The sequence below is a fragment of the Psammomys obesus genome, unplaced genomic scaffold, assembly GCF_907164565.1.
Source record: "Psammomys obesus unplaced genomic scaffold, mPsaObe1.curated_primary_1811, whole genome shotgun sequence".
Classification (NCBI taxonomy): domain Eukaryota; kingdom Metazoa; phylum Chordata; class Mammalia; order Rodentia; family Muridae; genus Psammomys; species Psammomys obesus.
In genome coordinates, this window is record NW_026592890.1 from 3,630,185 (window position 1) to 3,654,498 (window position 24,314).

The following is a 24,314-nucleotide window of genomic DNA, read 5'->3' on the forward strand; positions in this document are numbered from 1 at the left end:
TTCCACCTTTAGATAGGAACATGCTTATAAGCATGCACAGTAAATAAAAAGGACTCAGCATCAGCTTGTATTGTCAAGTCAAGAATTACAACATTTTAGAAGTTAAAATACATTAAACAGGATTACATGGTGTCCTCTGTGTTAGACGTATTCTGCTTTTTTTTTTTTTTAAAGAAAATATGTAACATTTGGGTTACCTGAGTTTTTATTTTCTTTGATCTTTATTCCTATTCTATGTGAAAATGAGCTAAAGAGAAATGAGCTAAGAGAAAGCGAGGCCCTTTATTGAATTATGTTTTTTTTCCCCCTGTGTTTTAAATGAATAAAATCTCAGAATCAGTCATCTGGTATCAGTAATGTGGCCATCCATAGCTCAAGAATACAGTGGAACACTTGTTTAATAGTTGATTATACTATAGGATAGTTTAAGAGGTGGTTAAATATGATAAATGCTGCCTTTTCTCTTTCATTTCAAATTGGAAGATTTGTTTGAAACATAATACTGTCATTAGAAATAAAATATTTCTATTTTATATATTATATTTTAAATTAAATTATATTTAAATTAAATTTATATTAAATTTATATTAAAATATATAATATAAAATATATATTATATATAAATATAATATATAATATATATAATATATAAATATATAAATATAATATATAAATATAATATAAAATATAATAAATATAAATATATATTTATATATATATAAAATATATATAATATAAAATAATAAAATATATATAAAAATATATAATTTATATTAAAATAAATATATTTATATTAAATTAAATATATTTAATTTAAATATAATTAATTAAAATTAATATATTATATTTTTGTAGGTCACCAAGAAAACGAAGGTCCAGGTCACGATCTGGGTCTCGAAAGCGAAAGCACAGGAAGCGATCTCGCTCCCGTTCGAGAGAAAGAAAGAGAAAATCATCACGCTCATATTCAAGTGAGAGAAGAGCTAGAGAGAGGGAGAAAGAACGACAGAAAAAGGGATTGCCTCCCGTCAGATCAAAAACACTAAGTGGTGAGTTATAAGCTTGTATCAAGCTTCCCTTAGAGTCAGTATTGGAAACTAGTTCTCCGTGGCTGTGGAGGACTCAGGGTTGCAGAGTGCTTGCTGCAGAAGCATAGGGACCTGGGTTTGAGCCTCAACGCAAAAGCCTGAAAAGGTGGACAACAGGTGGGTTTCAGGCCCGCAGAAGACTGTACCTCAGCAACAGCAGCAACAACAAAAACATCCTGGACAGTGCTTGAGGAATCACCTAAGGTTGGTCTCTGGTCTCTACATGTGATGAAGGTCTTCCCTTCCCTAGAACAAACAGACAAACTAGCTTTCTGCTGTAAAAATCTCTTACCCATTTTTATTTTGAGAGTGAGAGACTAAAAAGGGAGGGTCTTGATGAGGCTTTGACTCAGGCTTTTGGGGAAGAAAAGCTTATTAGCAGATGTATGTAAGATTATTAAGGATATTTAATGCAAGTTGTAAAATATGCTTTGGACAAGGGTACTGGAAACACATGAGGCTGATATCTGTAACATGACACAGTGATTACTGTCAGTAGTAACTGAAGAGATGTGAGTAATCAAATTTGTAGGAGTAATTGGTGCACAGAGATATATCTTGCTATATATATTTTTGAAAGATTTGTTTATTTTATACACATGAGTGCTCTGTTTTCCATGCTCGCTAGAAGAGGTCATCAGATGCCATTATAGATGGTTGTGAGCCACCATGTGTTTGCTGGGAATTGAACTCAGGACCTATGGAAGAGCAGCCAGTGCTTTTAAGTGCTGAGCCATCTCTCCGGCTCCTCCCCCCCCCCCCCCGCACTATATTTTTATGTATTTATATGGTCATTTTGTGTGTGTGTATGTTTGTATATGTGTGTATGCATGTGCACTGTTGCTGTTGTTGGAAATTAAACCCCAGGTTTTATACCAGCTAGGTATTAGTTTTGTACCAGAAGAGAAATACCTGTAGTACAACCCGTTTTCCTCTGTATTTTATCTAATATGTGTACTTAAACATATTTGTTCATGGTAGGGTTTGTTTTAGGAGTTGGCGAGGGTCAGGATCATTAAGTACAACAAAATGAGTTGTTTTTCTTCCAGGTTCTGCCTGGGGAGTAATCTGTTATCATTTTTAGGGAGAACTAACATTACAGCTGAGCAAGGAAGCATATGATAGAGAGGAAATTGTCATTTTTGCCCAAGAGCTAAAAAAAAGTGTTACTTTCTGGTGGTCTTCAAATAAGATACCTCGCATAAAGAATTGTTGTGGATAGCCATGTGTTAAATTGGCACAGGCATGGAATCCGTTTTTCTCTTTTAAAAATTGTGTGGTTTTAAGAAAGATTTGTGTTTATATATTTATATGAGTGTGTTGTCAACATGTATGAATACATGCTCTTTGCATACTTTGTGCTTATGGAGGTGAGAAGAGAATGTTGAATCCTTATTAACTAGAGTTACAAACAGTTGTAAGCTGCCATGTGTGTGGTAGGAACTAAAACTGGGTTTCCTGTAAGAATAGCTGTGTTCTTAACTGCTGAACCCTCTCTTCAGTCCCCCAAATGTATTATTTTTGATACCTCATAATTATACATACTTACAAGGTTCCATATATTATTTTTGTACGTACGTATACCATGTAATGATTAAATTAGGCAATTAACATATATAAAACTCAAGTAATTATTATTTAACTGTATTTAATGCTATAGAACATTATTCCTCTTTAAAAAGAGTAGTTTATTTTACATATAGGAATGCATGTTACATGTTAAGAATAATTTCATGTAGTTTTGCTTCAAAGAAGAAAGTGGAGACTCAGGTTATATAGCCCTTCCCTCCAGAAAATATTAAAAAAACAAAACCCAAAAAACATTCTAAATGGCCCAGTGTAGTAGATGTATCAGTGACTCTTGATGTCTTATTCCTGTTGCTGCAATGTTAGGGCATTAGGAAGCAAGCTTAGCCTCCACAGTTGCCCTCTCAGGAAGAGCAGGTGCTGGGATCTTTTAGATGTGAAAATGGTCTTCCTACTGCAATAGACAGGGAAAGTTGCACCTGTGCACTTCTCAGCCATGTAAGAAACACTGTATGGAGTCCAAACAAACAAAACAGCTTTTCATCTTCTTTTATGACTTCTGTTCTTTTGTGTATTCTCGGCACCTATGCTTGAGGTCTCTTGCTCTCTCTTCTGAAGTTAAACATATCCATGCTTAGACTTCTTTACAAATATTCATGTATGCATTGCAGGCAAGTTTCCTTTTTTCAGAGCTGTTTGTGTCTGACTATCAGCCTGTGTGTGTTCCTCAATAGCTTTTTCAGGTTTGAGACTCTCCCTTTCTTATGTTCTTTGCTTTCTCCCTAGTAGTGAGAGAACATTTCATGCTTTTTGTGTCTTGGCTTATTTCCTGTCAAATGATTTCCCCTAGTTCATGGATGTTCTACAAGCTTCAGAATTTCTTTTTCAGTTTGTGGCTAAATTATAATGGAGTTTATCTCTTCTACTGTTTAAACATCAGAAGATGGAAAACTCAGCAAGTGCATGAGAAAGTACAGTGGTGACTAATCTTTCATTGAGTATCTCAAGACTCTTCATCTTGAAGCAGAATCAGTTTCCTTTAATTGCTGTTCTTTCAACACATTTGAAACAGTGTGGTCAGCTTCCCCACTGCTGGTCCTTGAAACGGATGATAGAATACAGAGCTTTCAGAGATAGTCAGTGGTGTGAAACATCAACAGAATATTAACCCAAGATCTAAGCGTTCATTCTTTTTGGGATTGAGAAGAATCAGGACTGCTTCTTAGGGGAAAAAAATTATAGAGCAGCATTGTATAGGAGGAAATACATTAGCACAGCAGCTCTTGGAGACTAAGGCAGTTGGAGTCTGCAGGACATTGTAGTGCGGCAAGAGGTGTTACTGTTAGGTGAGAAAGCCCCAAAACTGTTCACGTCCAGAGCACTGGAACTTGTTCTTGAAGCATTTACACTTCATTGCACAACATGATAGTGGAGCAGCTTTCTGTCACTGTGACTTCCGTAAGGTTTACTTTGGCTTGTATTTGCTGTTCAAAGTTTCTTGTCTTTGCTCTGTTTGAGTGATCTTTATGACTGGAAAGCAAAGCAAGGCAGAACGGAGACTGTAAGCCTCTTCAAGAGCAGGTCCTCACTTGAGTCCCATCTCTTAAAAGTTTCATCACTTTTCAATGGTGCAATGGGCCAAAGACTAAGCCTGTGACATGCGAAACTTTGGAAGACATAGTCTGTAAAACTATAGAACTTTGGTAAAAGCAGAATTTGAAGTCTCTCAAATGAAAGGTCCATTAAAAAAAAAAATCTCTCTTTCTCTCTTAAGCATGCTTCTGTATGCTTTCTATGCCTTGATATATGTATGTGGTCTGAGAACAATTTAGAGAAGCCAGTTTTCTCATTCCACCATATAGGCTTCAAGACTCAAACTCAGTTGTAAGTCTTGGCAATGTAAGTGCATTTATCTGCTGAGCCATCTCACTGGTCCCTGGGATAAAGATTTTGTCTTAGAGTAAGAGAAACATGAACTGAGAATTACACAGAGTGGGACTGCACAAGACAAAGGACTACTAGCTGAGAAAGGGCAATTGTCATAGTTTGTGTTAGCTAAACTAAGCTTGTGCACGCCTGGAAGATGTTGGGTCCTGACCAGCAAGAATAGAGACTCCTGGTAGCGATCTTGTCAAGGATTAAACTTCAGTAGACTCTAAGTTAACCCTAGAAAAGGCTGTTCTAGACTGCTCTGTCAGGATTAAAATGCTCGAAAACCATGTCAACTGAAGTCTAGATGCAGAACACTAAAGCTGTGTACATGTGTCATCTCTAAAAGGAGGTATTCAGGAAGCACGAGCAATCCAGCTGAGGGTCAAGAGTCATGAGGACAGAATTCAGGTCATGTGCATCTGTGTGCAGCGGAGTCTCTAAGGAGCCCATGCTCTTCCGCACACACGAATGTGCACACACAAAGAAATGCCATTCAGCTCATTCTCAAGTCCTTAATAGCAAGTTAAGGAGTCCTGATTTATCATTTCCTTAAGGGTACAGTAGCTCATGCAGGTTTCATATATACCTGCTGATTTGGGAGAAACATCCACCGAGTTATTCCAACCCTGAGGTATTGGGAAGGTCACAGGTAGGAAGTTGTTTGAAAACTATTGCACTTTAGAATCAATTGGGAGTTTTAAAACTTTCCTTTAGCCTAATATTCCACCTCTCTCTAGTGGATGGACAATGGTGTCCAGAGGTGTTCAGCTTGCAGATAGGTGACATGAAGGAAGCTAGCCCCATAGAAATGTAAGCGGATACTGAGAGCCCAATCAGCTTTTAAATATGGCAGTTTGCTGTGCCACTGTCAGGTGTTACTTACGTGCTGCCTTAAGCTTATCTATTGTTATTATTGCCTAAGGCAGCTGTGTCCTGTGACTTAAGTCCTCTGCTGCTTTGTCTTGACAGTGTGCAGTACTACTCTTTGGGTTGGCCAAGTGGATAAGAAGGCTACACAGCAAGATTTAACCAACCTTTTTGAGGAGTTTGGACAAATTGAATCCATTAATGTAAGTATCTCTTGAGCACAGTGTTTTAGAATAGTTGGTTTTCACCTCCTATTTAAGCCCAGTAGTTATATGCCTTTGGTAATATACATCTTGATAAAATAAAATTTGTTTATGTACTCATTTTTCTGTGTTTGCTTTGAGGCTGTTTATATCCCCTTAATTCTTCCTTTTAAATAAAGTATCTTACAAAGTATTCATTGTTGTTTAATAGCAGTATACACCTAATTCCTCCAAGCCTTAAATGTTTCTTAGCAAGAACCCTTTCCTTTCCCTTTCTTGTCCTTCCCTTTCTTTCATTTTACCTGTCAGCTTGAAAATGGAGCTGTAAGGTTTTTTGTTATTATAGTAAGTTCTGTATTCTGTAATCAGAGAACTCATAACATGTATTCAAGATTTATCGTGTCTTCAAATGGAAGATGAATTAAGGTATGAATATGGGACTTATTAAGTGAATAATTAATTGCATATGTGTTTTATCAATAAACAGAGTTGGAGAAAGAAAGAAAATTAATTTAGCCATCTACCAACATTGTAGGTTTAGTCAGTTGTCATTGTGTTGAGTTTTACTAGAAGCAAATGTCAGAGTGCATTCCATCCTTCTCTCTGTAAAGAAAGGGTTTTTCCCTCACAGATGATTCCACCCAGGGGCTGTGCGTATGTCTGTATGGTTCATCGACAGGACTCATTTCGGGCTCTTCAGAAACTGAGTTCAGGATCCTACAAAATTGGTTCCAAGGTCATTAAGGTGAGTTTTTGTGCTAGAGTGATGATTAATATTATAGCCTGTTATGTCACAGTCATAAATGTTTCATAGGAAAGGTCATATGATCTTACGTATTATTTGGACCATTAGAATCCCCCAGTTCTTTTCATCTTTTTCCCTTCTTTGCCCCTTGTTGTGATCAGATCCAGATCCTTGAACATGGTAATTTAAGCTCATTCTCTTACACAGAGCTCTATTCTCAGCCTTGTCTTTCGCATTTCCAGCAAGCTTACATTTTCAGTATTATTGAATTATAATTAGGAATGTGTGTAATGACTTACTAGTTTGTTTGTTCCTTAAGGTCACACCTACACAAGTCTCTGCCGGCTCAGGCTGCGTTTGGGTTAGTTTTTTCACATGTACAAGTTTGTCTTTCATTTACTTTTTTCTCCCAATACTTCATCTTTACATTATTTCTTTTTATCTATGCCAGCCTTCTTGTAAACAATTTATCTACAAGCATTTTTTTTTTCTTCTTAGTCTTTAAATTGAGAATGTATTGTTTTCTCATTCCTGCTTGTGATTGACTCAGTGTTTTATTTTGGCTGTTTAAAGCAGTCATCTGTGGGTCATAACCCCTTTGGGATTCAAACAGCCCTATCACAGGGGTCACCTAAGCCTATTGGGAAACACAGATGTTTACATTACAATTCATAGCAGTGGCAAAATTGTCGTTATGATGTAGAAACAGGAATAATTTTATGGCTGAGGTCACCACAACATGAAGAATTGTATCAAAGGGTTGCATCATTAAGGTTGAGAACCACAAAAGTGGGGAGAATGTATTCAGTGAACTCTTTCTAGAGAGAGTGTGTGCCAGAATTACTAATACAGAGAGAATGCAGTCAGTGAGCCCTTTCTAAAGAGTGTGTATGCTAGTCTTTTACCACTGCCTGACTGTGTATGTAAACTCAGGATTGCTTATGTGCCCTGGGTGGTGTACAAGGCTCTATTAAACTTGTAATAATCTTCCTAGTTATTGCTAATGGGACCTAGATTTTATTGTGAAAATAGACTTGTATTATCTCCAGAAATGAGTCATTCTAGAGTTGGGTAAGAAGTGGAAGCAGAAGCAGGTCTTATGTTGCAGGGTTAAAAAGGACTCAAGGAAAATGAGTTTTGTTTCTATTTGCTTAAATAATGATTTTGAACTTTATTTATTTTTGCAATCTATCTGTGATCTTCCTTTTTTTAATCTCTCCCCATTCCCAATAGATTGCTTGGGCTTTGAACAAAGGTGTAAAGACAGAGTATAAGCAGTTCTGGGATGTGGATCTTGGAGTCACATACATACCCTGGGAAAAAGTTAAGGTGGATGACTTGGATGGCTTTGCGGAAGGAGGCATGATTGACCAGGAGACTGTAAATGCTGGTAAGAGCACAAGTGCTTTTTATCATTTTACAGTGTACACCAGAAAGTTGTGATAGAAATATGGAGGGAGAACTATGCTTATTCCCTGAATTCAGCACCAAGAAGAAGAAAGAAATGACAGTTTCTGATGTTGCCTGTTCAGTGTTTTGTGTTTCACTAGGTGTCAGGGAACAGTGCAGAAAAGTACTTAATGGAAGCTCGTAAATTTAGCATTTTTTTTTCTTTTATGACAACATTTGTATTATGTTTAAGAGAAAGCTTTGTACCCAGAAAGCTTTGTTGAAGCAAGTATTTTTTTAATTCCACAAGTTGTAAGTTGGAACTGAGGATTTGAGAAGCTTCTTGGAGAAAGTCCAGATTGTTTTAGATTTCATTTTGAGTAGCAGGCATTCTGCGGCTCAGGTACTGCAGCATAGTGCCTTCTGAAATATTTCTTGTGTTGCCCATAACCCAGTGATCATATGGCCTGCTCCTTGTAAAAATAGCATTATTTCTTTTCATTTTTCAAAATTCACAAACAGCAACAAGCAGAGGAAATAGTGGAATATTTGGGATTGATCCAAAGTGTGGTTCATTCTTTGCTTCTTTGTATCGTAGTTCTCTTATCAAAAGTAGCCTGCTTTCAGGGAGGTACTCAAGCTAATGAATATATGCAGAAATCTTCTCGATTATTAGATGTGCTTGGTGACTTACAGAAATCAGGTGACCCATAAGGCATGTCACCGTCACAGCTCAATGTCACTTCTATCTTGTGTGTTACTTTTTGTGGATTTGCCAAGATAGATAGATATGGCAAGGGTTAGATGTATTGAAAATGGGAAAAACTGTATTTAAAGAAAATCGACTTTAAATATTTCGTTTAGAATGGGAAACTGTGAAAACCTCAGAACCTGCTAAAGAGACAGTCCAGACAACACAGAGTCCAACTCCAGTTGAAAAGGAGACAGTGGTCACAACGCAGGCAGAGGTTTTCCCTCCACCTGTTGCTATGCTGCAGGTAAGGGCCAGCTGGCTTCTTAGTAGCCTCACATCTTTCCTATCAGATTTTATTCTTGTGTGACAATTGGAAGCTGCTGTCCACATTAGGACAGGTAACATGTTGTGGTTCAGATGTTAAAAACCTGCAAGTGCAGTGGCATCATTGTAAATACACAAAGGTGACAGTGCCTTTAGACTCGCAGTATTTCCTTTGGATTATGCTCTCTGGGTTAGCAGATTGCTGTCAGTCTCGTTACTTGGAACAGTTTGAAAAATGATTATTGTCAGAGAAGGTATTACTTATACTAAGTATTTATGTATTAAATAGGTACTGAGTGCTGGTGCTGAGTTATGCACTGTGCTAGGAGCTTTGGGGCTTTGGAGTACATCCATGGTTAATATGGAGCTTTCATCATCATTCGCGGGAGACAGAAAATACAAAATAACAGGATGAGATAGGATAGGGATGACTAGAATGTGGCTGGCCAGGAATATCTGCGTAGCTGCCTGCCATCTTCAAGTGGTGATCAGGGTACACCTAGCTGAGCAATAGCTTAACAATTGCTGAACAATAGTGATGAAGAAAGTGGCTATTCCCATGTCTTAGGAAATACAGGCTGAAGGGTCTTATGCCAGGAGCATGCTTGAGTCATGTCATGCCTGTAAGCTCAGCTCTCAGAGCAGTTCATCTTTCATTCTGAATCAGGGTAACTATTGGAGGAGGAGACTCAGGAGTGACAGTTAAGGATTGTACTAGATGTAGCCCATAGTGAATAGGCTACACTGGACATTTCTAAAAGAAGAGATGGGGTGGAAATAGCTATAGCAATAGAGGTGAGAGGTGGTTGTGACACGGAGAAGACTGGGATGAAATGAAAGAGAAATGGCAGGTAGCACATGATTCCCTAGATTATCGGATCTGGAATTGGGGAAAAAGGAGAGAAAGACACTTAGTCTAAGAGATTAGAGATATGGGGACTTGTATTTTATGAGAATAGAAAATGATGTGAGGATATAAGAATTGGGATTTATTTTGTTCTGTGCGTGTGAGCATTAAAGTGCTCTTTAGGCAATGGAATGAGACTTGACAACATTCGAGGTTCAGGAAGGAGGCAAAGCCATGCTGGAGAGAAGCTTGGGACTTTTTGTAGCTATGGAGAATAAAACCTACTTGTGTTAAGATTTCAAAGTTTTGAGAATTCGGTGCTCTTGGAAAGGTGGTACTGCCTTGCTTCCTAGGCGGGCAGGTGCTGATGAAGCCTGAGCCTGGGCCTCAATGCTTAGTTGAGCTCTCGTGTCATCTGATTGTAGGATGTACCTTACAGTCTCCACGTATGTTATCTGATGACTAGTACTGTCTGCCAAAAGTATCCAAGAAGAGAAATGTAAATGTAATGACTTTTTGTACTTCTTTTGTTAAAGGAGTGATTTGCCTTTAGTATGCCGTATTGTAGTAATCACTTCAGGTGGATAAACTGGCTAACGCACATTTTTCTACTCACAAAGATTCCAGTAGCACCAGCGGTTCCTGCAGTTAGTTTAGTTCCACCAGCATTTCCCGTCTCAATGCCGGTCCCCCCTCCTGGATTCAGCCCAATCCCTCCACCTCCTTTTCTACGAGCAAGTTTTAACCCTTCACAACCACCTCCTGGTAAGGAATTATATCTTGCTGTTTTAACTCAGTTTAGAATGTCGTTAATGTTATTTTGGGCTCCCAGTGCTATAGAGCAGTGGTTTGCAGACTTGAATAGACAACAGAACCAGCTTGTGAGTCTGTTCTCCAGACTCTTGATCCTTTGGGTTAAACCTTTAAGCCTCTTTTATTTTTATGCACTTTTTTAAAATTTAATAGTGACTACTTTTAAAAACTACTAAAAAGAGGTAGATTTATAATTTGGTCATGTGGTCTATAGGATCATAAAAATGTCATTGAAGTTTAAGAGTTATTCAAGAACTTAAAATTAACAAACTATTTTAATCTAGTGGTAAATAACACAATGTGTCAAAGAAATAAAAATGGCTGGCAGATGGATAGCATTGTGTTTTCTGCTGTGACCAGTAGCTTGAGGTAGGTTTAGCACGCTCCCTGTGATCAGCATTCCAAAATACACATTTTGGTTCCCCAGCTTATTGTGCATATCAGCAGCGTAGAGCATATCACAGGATGTGAATGAGTGAGGAAATAAATTGAACATTATGATCAGGATCACTGCTTTATTTGCCTTGTAGAGCTCAAATAAAGTATGTATAGAAGTCGTTTTAAGTGGAAAATACTACACAGATCCATCCTCATGTAATAGAAGCCATTTTAAGACTGAGAGGATTTGCTGGTGTAGTGGAGCCCTGGGATCCCCATTCCTTAGGAAGTTGATGCAGAATGACTTAGCCCATGGGTTCCACAGCAGCTGGGTAGCAGAGTGAGGACCCCACCTTCAGAAAGAAGATCTAAAAGTTCATCTACAGCTTCTTTGATGGAAAGCAAATAATTTTCTTTGTGCTGTTTTATTTTCATCTTTTTTTCTTTCGTGTAGGTTTTATGCCACCTCCAGTTCCCCCGCCTGTGGTACCTCCCCCTGCAATACCACCAGTAGTACCAACATGTGAGTTTTTGATTTCCAAAGCCTGTTTTGTCCTGGGGAGTATTAGCATATTTGTTCTTATTCCTGTAATTTACTTGTTTTTAAACAAATGCTTGTAAAATGACTTCTGAAAATTAATAGTATCTCACAAGTTCTTCCTCATTTCCTCAGTTATCTCAAAGTGTTATTTCATAATCTACTTTGTTCAGTCAAGGTTCACAGACTGTTCCATTACCATTGTGATTTTGTTTTGCTGTTTATTGTTAAGTGTCCTTGTCTGGAGCCATCCTGCCCAGATCTCCTTTCCAGCTCATAATCCCTGATGACTACTGAGCAGCTCCTTTCTAGAGTTAAGATTGCTGTAAGGTGGAAGTTAGCGCCAACGACTTGTTTGCATTGTGGATCACCTTTCCCCCATAAGAATACAAGCAAAATGTATGCTATCATACTAATGTATACGGTTGTATATACATAATCGTGTTATATCATACTGATGTCTTTTTTTGTTGTTCACTTTGAACAAAACAGAAAGTACTTTTTTTTGCAGTTTGAGGATTATAGCAAAATCAAGCAGAAAGTATAAAAATGATTTGTATGCCTCCTGTGCTCATGCACAACAAGGTGCCTTATTATCATTCCCACCAGAGTGGACCCTAATTAGAGAAGATGAATCTATATCTTAATTATAATCCAGATAGTTTATATTAGGGTTTACTTGTACTTGGAATTTTCTTACATATTTAACAATGTTAAGATTGAGGGAATTCAGGCATTGAAACTAGGCCTTTGAAAACATTTGACTGTTAAGTTTTTAATTATTGATTATCTTGGTTAAATCTATCATTAATTGCAAATTTATTATATTTATAAATAGTAATTCCTTCTGCATTTTTTTATTAGGAATTTTTTTTTTTTTTTTTTACTATAAGGAAAACTTCTGCCAGCTGATGATGATTAGTCACCTTGAGATGTAGTGTATAGGAAAGTCAGAGTAGATAGAAAGCTTTCCCCCAGCCGTCAACAAGCACTCTGTGGAGTAAGGACTGAAGGGCAGTAAGGGCTTCTGTTATTTGTCGTCTTTGACCTCCACCACTCTTTGTTTCTTCATTTTTAATCTGTAATCATGGATTGATAGATCACTTCCCATCAGTTGTCTTCTCTCTTCTTCCATGTTCAGATGCGTTTTACCTTTGCGTATGTTGTTTCTCTGTGCCTTGCAGTTAGCTGTCTTTGCTTCTGAGAGGGTCTCAGGTTTTGAAGCCTCATTGCCCCCAGTCATACTGTGTCTCCCACTGTAGTCTGAACCAGACACTTCTTTCTCCTTATGCTTTACAGACCACATTCTGACTGCTAGATTATGTTTGCTTGGAGGGTTTTGTTAGGTTGAAAATTTTTCAGTGGACAAGACTGGAAAGTATGTATTTTGATAGAGAAAATACAAATGTGCAGTATAGAAAATAGCTTATGTTTTACTTAGCTGCTTTTTATACTTGTCTTTGTTGTCACGCTGAAAATGATAACATGAGAACTATGTAAGTACTGCCCTCCTGAAGAGCCTGAATAGTGGTTGCATCCGAGGCTGGTCCAGAGGATTGCTGAACAGATTTATAGATACCCAGTTATCTTTTAACAGTCCCATTACTAAACATAGTGCTTCTGAATAAGTATTCTGTAATTTTGGACAACCTTGCTTCAAAAATTAGATTCCAAAGAACTTTCATGAGAACACATAAAATAAATAGGGATGCTTGTTAATTTCTTAAAACTCCAAATTCATTTCCTTTACATTTAAAAATGTTTTTTCCTTATATTATTTAGGTAGCTTTCAAATCTTTCTGAAAATTGCACAGTGTTCAGGAGTTAATTCATCACTCAAAGAGGCTCTCGTCCTGTTGTAGCTGTCTCTCAATAGTTAAAGTTTCCTAGCCTGGAATCAATTAATAGTACATGGAATTGTGCTGCTCTTCCTGTCTCACTTCTTCCCCCTAATTCCTGCTCCAGTGTTTCATCTTTGTAATACACTACAGTTGGTTCTGGTATTTCTGAAGTGAATTGGGGGGGGGGGGGGGAGGCAGTCTCTGCCTTAAAGTGTCCAAGTCTGGGCTCAGCACTTTTCTGAATGACATGTACTGAAGTTAGACCTTCTAAGAGTGTGTTACATCCCTGTGGTTCTGCCTTTTAAGAGAAAGATGACATACACATGGATAAAGCTTTTACCAACTGCTTTGGCACAGAATGCTTTATATTTAGCTTTATATTTACAGTTTACCTTTCCTAACCTCGATCGATGGCAGTCATGAACATAAAGGACACATCTCTATTCTCCCGTTGCAATTTCGAGAAGATTGGCTAGAGTTTCATTCTGCTGTCTACTTGGCTGTTTCTGCTAATCATTTCTGTTTATTTAGTAGTCACTTAGCTGGCATTGTTAGAAAATTAGCATATATATATATATATATTTTATTACTAGGATTTTTTTTTTTTCCACTAGTGATTCTTCCCGTACCATTCTCTTTTGGTGAAAATATTTCTTAAAATAGTTTTTTCTATTCTAAACGAATGAAGCATTTTAAGTAGAGCTGAGCCTCCTTATTATGACTAGTCATTTTGAGCATAGGTTATTATATAATGTGTTTAGTAATGCTGAGATGCCATTAAGTAAACCATTCAAGATACAAGAAAACTAGACTCATAAATTGGTTAAGTCTGAAATAAATTTTTGTCCTGTTTAAACAGCTTTAGTGCAACCACCATTGTCCATGACCCCAGAAACTGTGAAAGATGTTGGATTTGGTAGCCTTGTTTTACCAGGTGGTTCTGTTGCCAGCAGTCTTGCTCCTTCAACTCTACCAGCAGGAAACGTTTTTAATCCTCCCAGTAAAGCAGAGCCTGAAGAAAAAGTACCTCACCTTACAGAACACCAGATTCCTTCTGGTGAGAATACCAGACCAGGTAAAAACAAAAGCAGTGGCTGTAAAACCCTAGACATAAAGTTAACCTCATAGTTATTTTTCTGAAGATTAGTCCTAAATTTTAGAGTGGTATATGTGTGTAAAATGCTGCAGCTATTGATTGATTGACTGATTCACTGATTGACAGGGACCACTCTGTTCTCTCCCTGCCCTGCAATGTCACTTTTCAGAAGTGACATTCTAAAGGGTAGATGTAGGTGTTTGCCTAGCTTGTATAAGGCCCCTTATTTTAATGTTCAGTGCTGTTAGGACAGATGGCATTCTATTCAGAGTAATACTGATTTTTGAGACCTTTTCATTAAGACCTACACTCACCCTTTGGAGGCCTGTGATGCTGTTCTTGGACATTGCTGTTAGCATAAGATTACGTAAAGTGTTAATTTGTAGGAAGCTAAGGGTGAGTGACTCTTAGGGGGTGAATAGCTCTTATTAAATACTGTACCCTAGAGTATTATCTAGCTAGAAATGGTGTTTGAAAGCATTCATCAATTTTTAATGGTCCCACTGTTTGGTATCCTCATGGTGGGGAATCACACACAAAAACACCTGAAATTTTTGTTGGAAAATGTTCGTGCCAAGTATTTTAGGCGACAGAGGTTAAACCACTGAGGTTTAACATGTACATTTCACTCTGCTGTTGATAAACTTAGGTTACCTGGTCATCCTGTGTCTGGTAAAGCCTGACTCTTTGAGGGGAGGAGGAGCTGAAGTTCATTAGCAGAATTACAACTTTAATAATTTCCTTTTCACAACAGAATAACCGTTACTTTAGATGATTTTTTTTCTCTTTCTATTTTAGTGATTCCAAATGATATTCCAAGTAGTGCTTCGATGTTAGCACAGCCGCCTGGGCCCTCAAGTACCTCTGGGATCCTGTGCGTGCAGAGACCAAATGTATCAAGTAATTCTGAAATTCTGGGGGTTCGGCCAGCTAATGTTTCTAGCAGTCCTGCGATTATGGGAGCCCAGCCACCAAATATTCTAAATAACTCTGGAATTTTGGGCATACAGCCACCAAATGTGTCCAGTGGCTCTGGACTTCTCGGGGTTCTGCCTCCAAACCTGCCTAACAACTCTGGACTTGTAGGACTACAGCCACCAAATGTTACAAATCCTGCTGGACTTTTAGGACCACAGCCACCGATTGGACCTCAGAACTTACCCCCATTAACTATCCCTGCTCAAAGGATGCCTGCATTGCCAATGTTAGACATTCGTCCAGGACTGATACCACAGGCTCCTGGACCAAGATTCCCTTTACTACAGCCTGGAATACCCCCGCAGCGGGGTATCCCTCCCCCATCGGTACTTGATGCAGCTCTTCATCCACCACCCCGTGGACCTTTTCCTCCAGGAGATCTTTTCAGTCAGCCAGAAAGACCATTTCTGGCTCCGGGAAGACCAACTATAGACAATGTTCCCAATCCAGATAAAAGAATACCTCTTGGGAATGACAATATTCAGCAGGAAGGGGATAGAGATTACCGCTTTCCTCCTATAGAAACCAGGGAGGGCATTAATAGACCTCCTCCAGTGGATGTTAGGGATGTGGTTGGGCGACCTATAGATCCCAGAGAAGGCCCTGGAAGGCCTCCATTAGATGGTAGGGATCATTTTGGAAGACCTCCTGTGGACATGAGAGAGAATCTTGTGAGGCCAGGTCTAGATCATCTTGGTCGACGAGATCACTTTGGCTTTCCCCCAGAGAAACCTTGGGGACATAGAGATTTTGATGAGAGAGAGCATCGAGTTCTGCCAGTCTTTGGTGGTCCAAAAGGCGTACATGAAGAAAGAGGTAGATTTCGGGCTGGAAATTATCGATTTGATCCTAGAAGTGGTCCTTGGAACAGAGGATTTGGGCAAGAAGTTCACAGAGATTTTGATGACCGCAGAAGACCCTGGGAGAGGCAGAGGGATAGGGATGACAGAGATTTTGATTTCTGCAGAGAAATTAATGGAAATCGTCTTGGACGAGATAGAATTCAAAACACTTGGGTTCCCCCTCCTCATGCTCGGGTTTTTGATTATTTCGAAGGGGCCACTTCTCAACGAAAAGGTGATAACGTGCCTCAAGTTAATGGTGAAAATCCAGAGAGACATGCTCAGCCACCGCCTTTACCAGTACAGAAGGAGCCTGAACTCTATGAGAAACTGGCGTCTTCAGGTGACCTAGACAAGGAGGAGAGCGGCACAACTGCTGGTGTAGAAAGTGGAGCGGTGGTAGAGAGCACAGAGACTGAGGGGACATAACGTCGCTCAGTAGGTAAAAGAAACCTTTCGTACAGTTGTCATCTCTGTAAGAGGTTAATGGCTGACTGCACCACAGTTGTTCACGTTTATCTGCCAGAACTAAGTTAATCTGATGTTCATGTTCACCTTTCTCTTAAAATAATTGTACAACCGACTTGTATAGACATTGTTCTTAATATGAACATGGTAGGTAAACATTTTTTTATTTTTCTGATAAAGTATAAATGTTGCCCCAGATTCTTTTAACGTCAAGGAGATGCTAACAGCTTGTCAGAGACTTCCTATGGAAGAGAGGGTTTTAGACGCTGTCATTGGGTGGGTGTGGCAGTGATGACATATTTCAGGACAGCAAGGTGTGGCACACCTTCTCCATATCTCTAGGCTGCTGCAGGATTTTAAGGTGACAGACAAAGCTGTGACATTTTATGCAAGGACTGGCTCTAGATTCTTGAGGAGCATAATACAGAGATTTTAAAAAGTGATTTTGTAAAAATCTCCACTATGGTCTCTGTTACTCCAAAGTAAGTGTGTGTGGTTGTTCCTCATACTGCAGTAAGTGGAAAAAAAAAAAAAAAAAGCAAACAACGTTTCAATGTTGGGTGAATTTTGTTTTTAGATGCCAATAAAACTTATTTGTTTGATAACAGTGTTCTAGGAATTGTATTTTTTTTTAATCTATAAATTCTTAAAACTGAATGTTAGTAGCATGCGCTTAGCTGTGGAAGTTTCCCATTACCCTTTAACAACAAAGAAGAGTTGTGTGGTGATAAAAGCCTGTACCTTGATATAAAAACCATACAGTCTGATTAATATGTACTCAATATCTATGTGTATTTATTGTATAAGCCATGTAGTTTTTCTTTCTCTGTATGTCTCTCTCTCTCTATGCTTATACAGAGAATTTTTTTTAAGTTTAATGCAATACTTTTTAATACTTGATAGAAAATTGGAAACATTGGGTAAATTAACATCGCTCGTGGTTATAGCTCTTAATCTTGATAAATGTGAAGAAATTAGAAAGAACTAGATCAGCCAAGAGGCACTTTTGCAGGGCTTTGTTAATAAACACAAAGCCAAATGTAACACGTATTTCACATTAAGTGCTCTAATTTTTCACACGCTATTTGCTGTTCTGTGTAGACGACACTGTCCTTAAGGAGCTTAGTTCACATGCCTGCTGTGAGTACATCTTGCACAAAATGTGTCCTGGAGTTGATAGCTCAAGTGATTTTAGAGAGCAGAAATCAGGTGTCCACCATGTGTTCTGTAGGCTCCTGGGTCACATCGCTTAGACGAGGCTCTATGGTAAACAGAGGAGAAGAATTTAGGGTTTACTTTCTGTTTTGCTCTTGCTTTTAAGTTTTATTGATTTACTGTTTTCTTTTGAGTTCTCTCCATATACAGTATATACATGGGGGAAAGCCATTGCTGTTTCCCGCGGAAAGCTTTCACACGATTCTGTGAGCAGTCATTTCCTTTCCTTTGCATTTCTAGCAGTGTGCCCTTTGCTCTGTGTAGGATTTTTGATCTCTGACAGCACACCAGCCATTTAAAATGGACTTGTTTGTGTGCTCTTCTGGTGATGCTCTAGATAGCTCTGAGAAGCTTTGTGGACAGTAGGTCATAATCTGTTTTGGTATTTGGGGAAGGCATGTAAGAGTAGAAGTGTTTGAATATTTAGTTCCAGAGTAACTCAGGTAATAGTCTGATTGGATTTCAGGTTTTCCTTTTAGGATCTTTAAAGAGTCAAAATTGCAATCTTGGGACAAAGTAAATGCAACACGTATTTCACATAAGTGCAGGAAAGACTGGCTGTGACCCTAAGAAAATGGTGTAGTGCAGTTTCTACAGTGACTTTAGTTCCCTTTACTCTGATCAAAGTTAATGGACGCTCAGTCAAGTTAAGTAGCAGTATAAATAACACTTGCTTGTTAGTGATTTTTGTTTTTGACTCTAAGCTTTGACCTTCTCTCTAGTACTTGAGAAGGGTTGTATTTACACTGGTTTAAAGGTTCTAGAAAGTGCAAGTTAACCAGTTGTTAGCATTGTGTCTTGAGTATGTTTGGGGACATTCTTTCATTTTTACTTTGTGTTTGTTTCTCCCTTGTCCTTGTTTTGTTAACATAGTACTGAGGATGGAAATGCACAGTCTCAGTTACTGAACTAGTATTTTTGTTTTTTTTTTTGGGGGGGGGGCTTTTAGACATTCAAGAGAAAAGTTGATTATTTTATTTTGATAAGTTTGGCTTAGGACCTGCCACATTTTGTATGTCCTCGGTCGCAGCTCTGGCGCTAGAATACTACCATATGGAAATGTTGGTTTGGCCCTACCACTTGACGCAGTGCTTTGTGGCTTTGCAGGCAGTACTGTAGAGACCTGAATCACATAGTGGGCCTTCATCACCCCTGGGCAGCTTCATCCTGGGATTGGACTACACCCAGTAGCCCCATGGAGTTTTAATGTGTGGCGTGGCAGAGCGATGCTACACTCTGTAGTTGAGTACACAGAAACCGCAAATTTCGTTAAGTATGAGCTCAGGTCTTAGCTTAGTGTGTGTCCTGCAGCCAGTAGCTTCTCCCGTGCATAGAGACATGTAACAGTCGCCTTGATGTGCAGCACTCTTTATGTCCCTGCAGGGATGCAGCAATCTGAAGTCATTGAAAGGTTCAAGTAGGAGCACTGGCCCACTCAAACTCAGGCTGATTTCACCAACATTTTATTCTTATCAGAGGAGTTTCTCTCGTCCTGGATATTTTGCTGTATTATTAAATTTTTCATCTTCACTCATGTGAGAAATTATATTGTATGAACCAGACATCTAGGATTGTTTAAGACTGGGAGCAATATTCTTTAAGTTACTTTTTAAAAATATTTGTTTTAAAAAATAGTGAATTTCATTGGATACATTACCATTAATTGCAAGCAGCCGTACTCAGAAATGGAAATTTCTAATTTCCAGTCAGACATACCAATGGCTGTAAAATAATTCCTGACTCTAGAGATATTCAGAATTGAAAGGGTCATACAATCAAAGAAAGGGGGACTGAGTAAGTAGCGTACATGTCTGCTCCGAGTAGAGGATTTCCAGGGCATTACATTCTCCTCACTGTGTTCAGATGGGCGTGCTTGACCTCTGAACCAAGGGTGTTTATATGCAATTAAAATACTTTTGCTGGACGTTATGTGCCTTTATATTAGAAAGACATTATTTACTAGGTGCTGTGTTATTAACATACTCCAGCACCTTTTAGATTTCTCCCTTTATAAACAAGTATTGTGATCACATACTGCAGAAAGATGAGAACAGGTTTCTCTAATTCATTTTTAAGTCAGGCAGATAAAACACTGATTCAATCACACGTAGATGCTAGAGGATGGCATAGAATTCTGTTTTTCCTAAATGTTTTGCTGTGGATTTTGTATAAAATATAGCATCTTTTAAACCATGTGAACAGTAGGCACCAAAAATGTAATGTTCATGTCTGGAGAAAAAACATGTAAATTTAATGGAGGGTTAAAAGCTTGACCTGGAAGCACCTTCTGAGGTGGACTCCAGAGTCAGTAACGCCGTGCTGTGACACGGGCACACGCGGAAAGTGATGTGCAGGGGTGATGCTCACCGGGGCTCCCTGCTTTCTAGGCGGGTAGATACAGATATGTGTGCGGAAGCTGCGTAGACACACCTTCTTCAGTGCATGTATCTTTTGCTTGATACCACCCACATATTTCTGTTTCAGATCTACCCTGGATATATTCCCTCCCCTCTCATTTTTCAGTTAGGGTCTGTCTCTGTAGTTTAGGCTGACTTTGAACTCCCTCCTTCATTCTTCCTAGTGCTGGGATTGCACATGCTTGTTAGCCACCATACCTGGCTTACACTCTTGTTTTCTTCTTAAAATATTCTAGTTTCATAGAATTATTTTTACTGCTATAAGAAAACTACGTTTCTGCCAGTTGATGCTGGAGGGAGACTAAAATGTAGAGAAGTCATCATAGTTTAAACTCATGCTTTTAAAAATGAACTATTGCACCAAGAAAAGAATGGAAAAGAAACCACGAAGTGACTACAAAAAGCATTTTCTTCACTTACACGTGCTTTTTATAGGATAGTACAAGCTTTTACTTTATTAATTGTTTTAATGACGGCAGGAAGCTTTAGTGGACAAAAGTATAATAGTTAAATTGGTTAGGAACTGGCATCAGTGTTACCAATAGGACTACACTGATGGGTTTCACATCAGGAGCTGACACAGATCAGTGACTTCTCTAGATAGGCTCCTGACTTCGACCCTCCTTCTTCAAGCACATTTTCCCCCCCCCTTGTGCACTTAGAATTACCTTGCTCTGTTCTAAAAAGTTATCAAAGATAGGTAACAAAGAACTTGATTCTCTTCCCCCCACCCCACCCCTACCTTTCTCTGTTTTTATATCAAAGGGGGAAGAGAGTGTAATGGAGTAACTTAAAATTATATAAAATGTTAGATGTTTCATGTAGTACACAGAGACTATATTTGCAGACAGCCAGATGCACGGTTTAATGGGTGGACACATTGTGCTCTGAGGCAGTCTGCAAGGGATGGAGACTAGGACTTTCCCTTCAGGTACCCAACTCTCCTGAAGCCTACTCTTCTATCCTTCCATGTTAAATCATCTCGAGGTTACTTTTAATGCCTACTGTGACGTGATGCAGGGTCGGCAGTTACTACACTTTATCCTTAAGGGAATAATGACAAGGAAAAGAATATGTGTGTTCAATATGGATTCTTCTGTGCTTTTTTTTGTAATACTTTTCATCTGAAATTGATTGACTCCACCAGAGCAGAATTTCTGAATGCAGGGGATGAGTTCATGTGCATGCCCTTTGTCTCCTCCTTCCCTGTCTGTCACTGTTGTGTTGGCTCTTTTCCTTTCCTGGCAGCGGTGGTGGCTATAGTGGAGCAGGCGGCACTGGCTTACATTGAAAATGGGTTGCCTTCCTTGTCCTGATCTTCGGGCTATTTCCAGCATTTTACCTTAACTTACTGACTGTCTTAGAATATAGTGACTCCTGGCCACTTAGGAGTCTGAAGCAGTAAGGTATTGAGTTCAACCACATTCACATAGTGAGTTCATGTCTTTAAAACAACAATAACAAAAACAGATAATAAGTATTATGTAAATTTTTCTGTTTTGTGGGTGACAAGTTGAAGAGAAACTGGGGGGGGGACACGACCAAAAAACCAACAACATTGGATCACTTTAAAATAATGCATTTAGAATAATAACTTAAAATGACTGGGTTTTAAAACTGGCCTTAACAATTGCTTGAATATATTTGGGCAAGCTACTGAATCTGCTGTCCTTACTTTTTTGTAGCTAAACAGTCTTTATTACTGAAGATATCCATAGCTACACAGGACGTATACCGTGTTGGGAAGTGGAATTATCACGTTGTGGATGTGATGCAGTCCTATGGCCACCCTGGAAAAGGAGTCTTTGTAGTATGTTTGTTTTGCTTAAGAGAAACTTAGGTCACAGATACAGGTGGCTTCTTAAAGTCTCATAATTTCTCTTTGAGCAAAGATTGAGACCCTGGTACGTAAGTGCCCAAGCAGGTGTTTTGGACTTACGGTTGCATTTGCCCCTGAGCTTCCCCTTCTGTGGTTGCACTTGTATGCTGTTATTCCTCCTTTACATGATCTAAGAACTCTCTTTATGAACTTCATAGTTTTTAAGTTCATGCAGTGATATACTTCAACTTATTGGAAGGCAGATTTACATCACATTGATACTAAATAAGGTTTCATTTAGAAAACACTTTGCTCACAAATAAAATGTGAAAACCCTTTTCCATTTTCTTTTCCCCTTGAGGATGCTTTGTAACCAGTGAGGGCTTCTTTACAGATATGTACTTGAGCGTATAGTTTTGACAGCTTATAAAACTCAGCATTTTATAAATTGTGTGTATAAGAAAGATTTAGTAATTTTTTTTATATAAAACCATTTTATAAATAGTCTGGGGCTTAGATTAGACAGTGATTGTGAACGTATAGTGTGTACGTTTAGGAATATTAATGTGTACTCGCCACTTGAGTTCACACAGGGTAGAGGATAGTCTGTGCTTTGTGATGGCGCTTCATCTGCAGTCATTTTACCTCAGTAAAATACATGACTGGATTCTTCAAGCACTCATGTTCCCAAGCTAGATTCATATAAACGTAGTCTACATCATGTCGTGGTACCATTTCCAGAGCCATCAAACTAGTGACTAAATATTTGCCATGTTACTGCCCAGTCTTCCTGCAAATACTCATTTGTTAGGTAACGTGTTATTTCTGCTAATCTTAGCAAGTCTGGTCATTTTGTTTATGATTGTTACATGAAATAAAATGTTACTCTGGTTTGTTTTGATAATGGGTTGTTTCCTATTTCACTGGGGGGGGGTCAGTTTTTACATTAGCTATGGCAGTAGTAAAATCTGGACTTGTCCTTTACAATTTGGAAAGATAGTTTAATATGTGTGGTGTGTAAACTAGATCTTCCTTTGGACTTGAATTTGGCTTTTGAATAGAGTGGTAGCATTACCATTACTGAGACCCTCGCTGAGGACTGAGAGGCATACTCATACTTTACATGGAACCTCTTCTGAATCTATTACTTTCTCAGTGGATAGCTCCAGTAGTCCATGACTGCGCTAGTTTTCTCATTACAGGCACAGAATGGCTTGGAGGGGGAGGGGAGATAGTTTTAATCCCTGTTTGGCAAGCATTTTCCAGTTTATCTTGAGAAATAGTCACTGAGGAGGAGACTCAGATACCCCTGTTCTTTTAAAATGAGACAGTGCCCTCTTGCCCTACCTAGGCTTTTCTGATGACTTCAAAACTGTGCTTTTCCAAAGCTGTAGTTCTTGCTTTTAGAACTGGGTGTTATGTCAGCAAAGCCCTGCCTCTGCCAGAGATCTTGGAGACAAACCCTCCCTTGCATCTCAGGCACCCCTGAACTGTCCTTGCGTTGCAAATTTCTCATGCTGGTGTCTGCTGTCTTCTCTCATTTGTCTTTGCACCATCTTCTTGTCAGTGCATATCTGGAATCTTTTTGATTCTTTTGAGACAGGGTTTCTCTGTATAGCCTTGGTTGGCCTGAAACTCACTCTGAAGACCGGGTTGAACTCAGAGATCTGCCTGCCTTGGCTTCCAGAATACTGGGATTAAAGGCATGTGCTTCTGCCTGGCCAGATTGTTTTCTTAGAAGGTCTGAGGTACCTCCGAATATTTTGAGGGACAATAGCTATCATAGCCACGACAGCCTGAGACTAAACTGGGTAACTACAATCCATGTAAATTGACCTCCTAGCATAGTGGCAAGAGTGGGCACAGCAGAGGGACAGAGTCTATATAGAGCGCCATCATCAAATCACTTTGGCTTCTACAACGGTGAAATTCAAAGTAACTAACGTTTATTGCAAACTGTTAAACAAGACAGTCCACACTGCCCACCTTTTCGGAAGAATGTGAGATGTCCATACTTTCTCATTAACACTTGGCCTAATGGAACATGCAAGGAAAATCCAGTAACATTACCGCTGGATCACAACAAGCAGCCACTGTGAATTCTTTCATTAAAAAGTATTTGATGAGCCTGTTGCCACCACCAGGTGTGTGCAGGGGTAGAAGGACCACTTTCCACCTCCTTGTGCTCTCTTGTACACCCCCCGTCCTTTTTCCTTCCCTTTACCTCCTTCCCTCCCTCTCTTCCTCTGTGTGTGTGTGTGTACCATCTTACCTCTGTCCCCACAAGTTTGTT

General features: G+C 38.9%; 1 protein-coding gene across 3 annotated transcripts in view; it reads left to right on the top strand.

Moving 5' to 3' along the window:
- Positions 1-24,314, top strand: part of Scaf8 (SR-related CTD associated factor 8) — a 187,751-nt gene that overhangs the window by 53,829 nt on the left and 109,608 nt on the right. For all 3 annotated transcript variants that reach the window (XR_008721138.1, XR_008721137.1, XM_055615991.1), the window contains exons 12-20: positions 856-1,049; positions 5,517-5,617; positions 6,249-6,362; positions 7,596-7,752; positions 8,616-8,749; positions 10,237-10,381; positions 11,262-11,330; positions 14,046-14,261; positions 15,081-16,544. Coding sequence is in view for 1 of the 3 variants with exons in the window: in XM_055615991.1 (XP_055471966.1) it covers positions 856-1,049; positions 5,517-5,617; positions 6,249-6,362; positions 7,596-7,752; positions 8,616-8,749; positions 10,237-10,381; positions 11,262-11,330; positions 14,046-14,261; positions 15,081-16,531 (2,581 nt within the window). In the remaining 2 variants the exon portion in view is untranslated. The remainder of the gene's footprint in view (positions 1-855; positions 1,050-5,516; positions 5,618-6,248; positions 6,363-7,595; positions 7,753-8,615; positions 8,750-10,236; positions 10,382-11,261; positions 11,331-14,045; positions 14,262-15,080; positions 16,545-24,314) is intronic.